The 9,029-nt window shown below is 53.5% G+C and overlaps 1 protein-coding gene across 2 annotated transcripts; it reads left to right on the forward strand.

The window, feature by feature from the left end:
• The first annotated feature begins 83 nt into the window (after positions 1–83).
• On the forward strand, positions 84–1,557 carry TMEM95 (transmembrane protein 95). 2 transcript variants are annotated; one of them, XM_059998315.1, is made up of 7 exons: positions 101–269; positions 507–563; positions 763–843; positions 943–963; positions 1,108–1,188; positions 1,311–1,390; positions 1,531–1,557. In XM_059998315.1, exons 1-7 carry the CDS (start codon positions 101–103, stop codon positions 1,555–1,557), a joined length of 516 nt encoding a protein of 171 aa, XP_059854298.1. The 2 variants fall into 2 exon arrangements, with proteins under 2 accessions (XP_059854299.1, XP_059854298.1); XM_059998316.2 differs by lacking the exon at positions 1,531–1,557 and having other exon boundaries at positions 84–269; positions 1,303–1,394.
• Positions 1,558–9,029: the final 7,472 nt, after the last annotated feature.

Here is a 9,029-nt window from a genome sequence, read left to right on the forward strand (position 1 = left end):
AACCTCCAGGCAAAGGACTGGAACCAGGATCACAGAGCATTCCAAGGCCTTCCCAGCCTGGGTGGGGCCAGCCCCCGCTCCAGAACCTGCAGCGGGCCTCATGTGGATGCTGGCACTAGGTGGGATCTTCCTGGCAGCCGCCCAGGCCTGTGTCTTCTGCCGCTTCCCAGACCGTGACTTGTCGGGCCGCCTGGCTCAGCTTTGCAGCCAGATGGAGGCCCAGTGGAAGGACTGTGAAGTCTCCTGGAACTTCTCGGCCTTTGCCTTAGGTAAGATCAGACATCCAGGGATGGGCTCAGCAACAGTCACCCCTGTGCCCTAAGGGGGCTGCATGTGGCCTCCCAGCTGTGCCTGTCAGCCATCTTCTCAGTCCACTGGCCTCTCTGGACACACTGGCCTCTCCCTCTGGGAGAGCTTCTTCAGACCCTGGGAAAGTCAGGAAAGGCCCCAGAACCTCCTTCTGGGCCAATGAGGGAATCTCGCCCGGTCCTTATCCATCTCCACAGATGATGCATCCTTGAAAAAAGTCACAGAGAAGACTCACAGAGTCCTGAGGGTCATGGGTGAGGCCGAGGGGGAGGTACAACGCAGGGGCTTGGATGGCACCAAGGAGGGGGTTGGGAGGAGGGGGCTGGGGAGGCAGGGAAGGGTGGTGGGTGGGTGGAGACAGGAGGGCGTGATGGGGAGGCGCTGGGTGAAGGTGTGGAGGTGAACCGGCCCTGCTGAGACCCCGGGCACTAAAGCTGCTCTCTGCCTCCCCAGAGATCGAAGGGTCTCTCTCCTCACTCCTTTCATATTGGAAATGGCTTCAAAAGACCAAGCTCCCAGAATACAACAGGGAAGGTACTGATGCGGGGAGGGATCAAGGGGTGCCTAGGTCCTCAGGCAAAGGAGGGTGTGGCTGAGCTCATCCACCCCCATCCTCCTTGTCTTTCATTTCAGCTCTCTGCGCTCCCGCCTGCCGTGAGTAGGAAAGGGAAGGGGTAGCAAGGGCCAGGGGCCTCGGGGGGACCTGAGGAGAGCCTGCAGTTTGGGGAGGAAGTGTGGGACTCTCGCAGGGTTCAGCGAAGCTTCCCGCCCCAGAGCTGGTCCTGCTGTCTCCTGCAGGGGGCAGCACCATCCTGTACAACTGCTCCACCTGCCAGGGCTTCGAGGTGTACTGCTGGCCCCGAAAGCGCTGCTTCCCAGGTCCTTACTCCCCACCCCTGCCTCACCCGGCCCAGATCTCTGAGCTGTTAGGCTACCCCAGCATCGATGGGTGTGGTCCCCGGGATCATTCACTGCCTCCTGGGGTCCCTGCAGGAAGTCACGATCTTTGGGAAGCCAGGATTCTGCTGCTCTTTGTCTCCGGAGCCGCCCTCCTCCTGGGTATTCTGAGCTTCGCGGTGGAGTGAGTTGGGGGATAAGGGCCAGAAACAGCCTCACTACCTCCGACCCATCAGTACCCTTCCCCACCCCCCATCCTTCCTCTTTCCCTCCCAGCCCCCTCCCCTTCCCTTCCCTGGACTCCCACCCTCTGTCTTCCCTCAGGTACAGCCACCTCCAAGCAAAAAGTGACTTGTGAAGACGAGGACACATCTTAGCCTCCAGTTCTAAGGAGCATGTGCCCACAACTTCCACTTCTCTCGTGGGGCGGGGTGGGGGGGGGAGGGGGGCAACCAGACCCTTAGTTCCAGCCCCAACGGTTCAGTCTTCCAGACCCTGATACCCAGACATCCCCACAATCCCAGCGTCAAATGGCGTCCAGGGACCCAGGCACCCACAGCTGGAAGGTTCCTCCCCTCCAGTCCTCAACCAATCAGACAGAGGCAGTCACCGTGCCAGGAAAATATCTACAGAAGGAAAGAATCCCCTCCATACACACTCCCACTCCCACACCCCCTTCTGCCTGTTCCCGGAAAGCGGGGGCTGTCTGCCCCAGAAGCTCCTCTTGGCCCTCCTGTGACTGATTGGGAATCCGGGAATGAGTGTTCTGGAAAAGTCCCTCCCCCTAGAGTGAGACCACATCACTCACACTGCTGGCATGCTACCCTTCCATTTAATACTGTGAAGGCTCCCACAGAGGCCCAACTAAACCTGTTGTCAAATGGCCTCGACCTCTGCCTGGCCTCTGTCTGCGACTGGGGAGGGCAGAGGGAGCGCGGGAGCCTCTTGTAGCCCAGTGGTTCTCAGCCGGGGTTGGGGGGGGGATTTTGCACGCGATGAGGCGTTTGGCAATGTATCTGGAGACATTTTTGATTGTTTTGATGGGGGGTTTTGAGGATGTGCTACTGGTGTTTAGTAGGCAGAGACCAGGGACGCCGCGAAATATCCAAAAATGCCCGGGAAAGTCCTCCACGACAAAGAGCTATCGTGCGTGTCCGAACCGTCAGCAGTGTGTGGTTGAGAGACCCTGGTATTTGGTCCTTTGGCTATCAGGAGTTTGGGTTTGGGGGATGGGAGATGGGACATGAAAAGAGAGGCCTATCACCCACCGTAAGTCTCAGCCCGAGGACCTGGGCCGGCCTTCACCTAGCGCCGTGGTTTACAAACTGGGTCCCTAGAGGCTCCCAGTTCTCAACCAGCTGGACATTGGAGTCATCTGAGCAACTTTAAAAACTACCTGTTGCTGGGCCTCATCTCCAGAGATTCTGAGTGTAGTGGTCTCGTATGGGGCTTCAGTTAATCTAACTTACAGCCAGGGTTAGAACCACTGTTTGGGGGATCCATTAAGGTCCTGGGGATGGAGAGGGGAATGCTTACCCCTCCCAGGAGAACACCTTCTATTTTGATCTGCACATTCTAGTCCAGTCCTTTCATTTTACACCAAAAAATGAGACCCCGGGATCACACAGCCAGGTCGTACAACTTGCCCGAGATCATACAATGATTCATACATTCATTCATTTGACAAATACTAAGGGATTGCCGGTCACGTGCCAGGCAGCGTTGCTGCCCGTACTGGGGTGAGAAACCCGCTCCCGACTGCCCAGGCACCACAGCTCTCCTCTGGTTTGCGGTAGCTGCCTCACACCCTCTTAGGCTGTGCCCTCTTTCCAGGCTCAACCTTTTGGAGCTGTCCTTGTTTTCACACCCAGTGTGCAGTGGGTCAACCGTTCTGTCCATTCCTGAAGGATCTCTATCCCATCTGTCTCCTCCTCCTGCTCTATGGCCCCCAGCCCACTCTAGAACCCTCTCGTCGTGGACCCCAGTCTCCCAGATGTGCATCTGACTCTGCCCACGCCCCTCAAATCCACTGCACCCTCAGTGGCCACACTGGTCTTCTTAAAACTGCACATCGCTCAAACATCCTGTCCAGTATCAAATGATGCTTAAGAACTTGGGCTCTGGAGTTGGGCTGCCCGACTTCAAATCCTGGCTCTGGTTCTTACTGGACCTTGGGAAAGTCATTGAATTTCTCTGTTCCTGTTTCCTCATGTTTTAAATGCAGATCATATATTTCCTTGAGTCTATGGCTTTTTTTTTTTTTCTGTTTACATTTGAACATCTCTGAAGAACCCATCTTAAATTGAAGACATGTCATGGCATAATGGTATATTTTACAATTGATGATATCTTAAATTCAACCCAGCGGTACTGACCTTACAGAATTACTGCGAGGTCCAAATCAGTCCATATAAAATCCTTGGGACTGTGCCCAACGTGTAATGGGCCCTCATTAACTATCAGCCATTATAATCTCTTACTTAAAACCTTCCCTAGCTCTTCCTTGCCTGCAGAGTATAGAGTTGGCCCTTGACCCTGACATTCAAGGCTCTCCATCAGCAGCTCCCACCATCTTATATAGTCATCAGGCCAGAACTGTCCAGACACAGAACTGGAATCTCCCTTGAACGCCCCACAGGCATCTCAGACTCCACACGTGTCCACCTCCCTCAGACACGCCTTCCTCCTGACCCCACCCCCTCCTGGGATCTCTCAGGCTTAATGGCAGTGCCCACAGTGTCATGGGCATCCTCCTCCTCTCATGCCATGTGCCCACTTCTTACCTGTAGGTGATCTACCTTGGTCATACTTCTTGGAATCTGACCCCCAGGTGTCCCTGGAGCTTTATCTCAGCTCTGCCCACCTCACAGCCATACTGAGTCACTTCTAGTTGCCCCAACACTGTTTCCTCATGTCTGCTCGCCTTTGTCCAGTCTTGTGCCTCTACCTGGAATGACTATCTCCTTTGGCTCAGATATCACCTCTTCTGAGAGGCCTTCTCTGAGCTCCTGAGTCAGAGTGGCATGAGTCTGCTCTAGGCATCTCTCATGTGGCACCTGTTACATCAGGTGGTGGTGTTTCTTTACACATCTTCCCTCTACACCACGCATTCCTCTCTAAAGCCACTGCTTAAGGTTTTGTGTCTTTGTTTCCTCAGAGCCTGGCACATGGGAGATGCCAGGAAGTGTCCCTGATGACTCCAGCACCTTCTCTGAACCCGTGTGATATGCCTTCCCCATATAAGCCCTTCATGAGCACTTAGCCCAGGAGGCTGGTGGAGTTTGTGCTTTTTTTGTGCGCATAAGGCCAACCGACAGCAGTGTGGCCTGCCAGGGCAGGGATGGTTTTTCTGAGCCCGGGAGGCTTCTGTGGGTGTGGCAGTTTTAAACAATGGCCCCACATTCTTTGACATGCCTCCCACCTAGAGGTAGGTTCTATGTATCCTTCCCTTGAACCTGGGCTCCGTGACTAGCAGGCCAATTGAATGTGGCAGAAGTCACAGTGTGCCACTTTCTGAGCCCAGGCCTTAAGAATCTAGCACTTTCTGCCCTCTGCCTTTTGGGACACTCACTCTGGAACTCAGTCACTCATGCTATGTGGATGCCCAGCCTACGTCGAGTCCACATGGAGGACTTCCCTGGTGGTCCAGTGGTTAAGACTCCGTGCCTCCACTACAGGGGGCACGGGTTCAATCCCTGGTCCGGAAACTAAGGCCCCGCATGCCGCGTGATGCAGCCAAAAACAGAGTCCTCATGGAGGGATTCAGCCAAAAGCCAGCGTCTACTGCCAGACGTGTGAGTGATACCACAGCTGTCAAGTCATCCCCAGACTTTGTTTTTCCACCCACGGCCCCAGACATAGTAGAGCGGAGATAAACCATTCCCACAGTGTCCTGTTGGAGGTCCAGACACTAAAAGTCTAGAGCATAATAAAATAGTTGTTTTAATGCCGCTAGGCATTGTTGCTCAACAATAGATAACTGGAACAGTGGGGCAGAAAAAAAGACCTAAGAGCTGGCACTAAAGGCCCTGGGTTGGGACTTCTCTGGAGGTCCAGTGGTTAAGACTCTGCGCTTCCACTGCAGGGGACTCGAGTTCAGTCCCTGGCTGGGGAACTAAGATCCCGCATGCCGTGAGGCACGGCCAAAAATAATAATAATAATAAAATAAAATAAATAAAGGCCCTGGGTTGACGACATTGCTGGCCCTGCCACTTCCTAGCTACGTATGTACATGAGAAACATCACTTCACCAGCCTGAGCCTCAGTCTTCCTACCTGTAAAATGGAGTTAATGATGGCTAACAGGTATGGAGACTACATGTCAGACATCATTCTAAGCATTTGAAGCATTGTATTAGTGACCTACAGCTGTGTAACAAATTATTCTAAAACTCAATTGTCTAAAACGGTAAAGCCTTACTATCTCACAGTTTCTGTGGATCAGAAATTCAGGAGCAGCTAAAATGGATGTTTCTGGCTCAGGGTTTCTGATGAGGGTGCAGTCAAGATGTTGGTCAGGGCTGCAGAAATCTAAGGGCTGGTGGATCAGCTTCCAAGATGGCTCACTCACACGCCTGGCAAGTCGGTGCCGGCTGCCGGCAGGAGCCTCTCCATAGGGCTGCTTGACTTGCCTCAGGACATGGTGGCTGGCCTCCTTCAGAGCGAGTGACCCAAGAGAGGAAGGCAGAACCCACACTGTCTTTCACGACCTAGCTCAGAAGTCACACGCCATTCTTTTCACAATATCCCATCGCTTACACGGATCAGCCGTATTCATTGTGGGAAGGCACAGCAGCGTGACACCGGGAGGGCAGTTCGTTGGGAGCCATTTTGGAGACTGGCTACCACACACCTAGACACAGTTAATTCTCCAATAACCCCGCGAGGTAGATACTCCTAACAAGCTCATCTTGAAGATGAGGAAACGGAGGCATAAAAACGTGAAGTAACTTGCTCAGATTTCTAGGATGGTAAGTGGTAAAGTGGGGATTCAAACTCAGGTAGTCAGGCTCCAGAGGTGAGATCTCAGCTATTGCTCTGTAAAGGCCCTCAGCTCCATTATGAGCCTGAAGGAATATGGTAGATACAAGAGTGCTTCCACCTTAGGGGACCTCCCTGGCGGTCCAGTGGTTAAGACTCCGCACTTCCAAGGCAAGGGGCCTGGGTTCGATCCCTGGTCAGGGACTAAGATGCCACCTGCCACGCGGTGCAGCCAAAGAATAAGGGAAAAAAATAAAAAAGGAGTCCTTCCACTTCAGAAAGTAAACCACCAGATATATACAAGGTGGTGGGCTGGTGACTCCATTAATGAGTGAGGCAAATGCAAATTGGGAAAGGATGGGACCTCAGGGTCCTGGGAGATGGAGATGGGGTGATGGAACAGAGGGTTTTACCCAAGGGTCTGGGGGGAGCTAACCATGTGGCGCCAGGGAGTGCCACATGGGGAGGGGGGCAGGGATGGGTTCACCAGGAGAATGTTTACAGATAAAGTTTAGAAACTGTCATCCCCATCACTCCCAGCAAAGGAGCTCATGATGTCAAAAATCTTTGTTTCACTCTACCCAGATGACTCTGTCTCATCCCTTTGTTCAGCAAAGGTTACTGAGCACTTATAAGTCAGGCACTTAGACTGGGCACTGGGGACCTAGCAATGCCCAGGCAAGATGAAGTCACTTTCTACCTGGAGCTTGGAATCTAGCAGGGAAGACAGACAAGTTACTGGCAAATTCTACCAGAGCAATGAGTGCAATGACGGGAAAGCACAGGGATCTTGGGGTGCAGAGGAAGAGACCTGACCAGTTAGGAGTAGTCTTCCTGAACTTAGCAAGGCCAGGTTGGGAGAAGGGTGGGAAGACTTCCAAGCAGAGGGAACAGCCATGCAAAGGTTCAGAAGAGAGACAGCCAGAAGGCTGTGGTGCTTTCCCGGGCCCAGAGGTTGATGTGGGTCAGGTGGAAGGGGGAGAGCCTAGTGACCTCAGGGCTCAGAGGAGAAAAGGATAAGGTAAAGAGGCACCAATGTCGTTCCCGATAGGAGCCGAGAGGTTTCTGCACAGGATGGGCCCTACTCCTCACCCAAACCCAAGGTGGGAGAGGGGAGGTTGGCCACCTGGGTGCCCTCTCTACTCGTCCTCCTGGTTCTCTGCCCTGCAGAGAAAGACTTGGCCCTGGTGGTGTGGATGTGTTCATCTTTCTCGGATGCAGGGCCTGCAGGCAGGGCAGAGGTTGGGGAAAGGCAGATGGAGGGGGTGGTGCTCGATCTGGGCCTCCAAGTTTAAGTGTTAGCAGGATGCCCCATCTCAGCCTGGAGGAGGTGCTCCCAGTGGGGGTGAGGATGGTCAGGCTGTGCTCCCCCACACCCCACCATCCTTTATGGGCAAAGGTGGAGATGAGAGACGCTTAACTCCAAAAGTAAGAAACGAATAGGGAGAAGGGGAGGGATAAAGGGGCCTCTGATTCCCTAGGTTTTTTCCAAGCCAAAGACAAAGGTGGGGCAGAGCCTCTGCCTCTGGTTTCCTGCTGGAGCACAGAGGACCTAGGCTAGGAGTCCAATCAGTAGCAACCCCCATCCTCAGCCTCCTCTCCATCCCACAGCCAAGGTCCAGGCAGGGGCAGCCTCTCTCCCCTGAACCAGTGGTCAGGGCCTCTTCCTTGAGCTCTCTGCTGCTTCTCTCTCACCTTTCCCTAGCTTCTTACTACCACAGGCTGGTTCTGTCACTAACCTGTTAAACCTTTCAGTGGTTACCAGAGCCCTCAGGTAAGGCCCAAGCTCCTGAGTGTGTTCTGCAAGACCCTGCCGAATGAATCCAACCAGGGCAAGGATCACGTCAGCTTGTTCACCTGGGTCCCCAGAACCGTGAAAGCTTGCTGGAAGGCTGAACTGATGCCTAGTTTGGCTTCTGCCAGCCTCTCCGGCTGCATTTGCCTTCATATCCCCCCATGTGCTCTACACTCATGTATTCATTCAACTCCCAGAGGACCTCTAGTGCCCCCAGATCTGTGAGGACACTGGACATTCAGAGGAAAATCAGGTTTCACATGCTCTTCCCTGAAGGTGCTCATGGAGCATTGTGTTTCCCACCAAGAACTTGGACAATGCCAAGATGAATCTCAAAAATGGGTCGAGTGAAAGAAGCCAAATGCAAATAATGAACAGTGTGTGATTCCATTGACAGAAAGGTCCAGAGCAAGCAAAAGTGATCTATGGGTTTTAGAAATCAGAAGAGCAATTGCTGGGGAATTCCCTGGCATTCCAGTGGTTAGGACTCAGCGCTTTCACTGCCAAGGGCGCGGGTTCAATCCCTGGTCAGGGGAACTAAGATCCTGCAAGCCTGCGCTGCATGGCCAAATTAAAAAAAAAAAAAAAGAATAGCAGTTGCCTCTGGGGAATGGCATTGATTGAAAATGGGCATAAGGCTACTTCCTGGGATCACAGAAATGTTCTGGGGACTTCCCTGGTGGTCCAGTGGTTAAGACTCCGCGCTCCCGGGCTTCCCTGGTGGCGCAGTGGTTGAGAGTCCGCCTGCCGATGCCGGGGACACGGGTTCGTGCCCCGGTCCGGGAAGATCCCACATGCTGCAGAGCGGTTAGGCCTGTGAGCCATGGCCGCTGAGCCTGCGCGTCCGGAGCCTGTGCTCCCCAACGGGAGAGGCCACAACAGTGAGAGGCCCGCGTACCGCAAAAAAAAAAAAAAAAAAAAAAAAAAAGGACTCCCTGCTCCCAATGCAGGGGGCTTGGGTTCGATCCCTGGTCAGGGAACTAAATCACACATGCCACACCTAAGAGTTTGCATGCTGCAACTAAAAAAGTCCACATGCCACAACTAA

This window comes from Delphinus delphis, chromosome 19 (genome assembly GCF_949987515.2).
Source record: "Delphinus delphis chromosome 19, mDelDel1.2, whole genome shotgun sequence".
Lineage (NCBI taxonomy): Eukaryota > Metazoa > Chordata > Mammalia > Artiodactyla > Delphinidae > Delphinus > Delphinus delphis.

Excerpts from the sequence above, each read along its gene's own strand:
- TMEM95 (XM_059998315.1), top strand. The coding sequence starts at position 101 with ATGTGGATGCTGGCACTAGGTGGGATCTTCCTGGCAGCCGCCCAGGCC. Across the intron at positions 844-942 it reads CCCAGAATACAACAGGGAAG|CTCTCTGCGCTCCCGCCTGC; the intron begins GTACTGATGCGG and ends CTTTCATTTCAG. Across the intron at positions 1,391-1,530 it reads ATTCTGAGCTTCGCGGTGGA|GTACAGCCACCTCCAAGCAA; the intron begins GTGAGTTGGGGG and ends GTCTTCCCTCAG.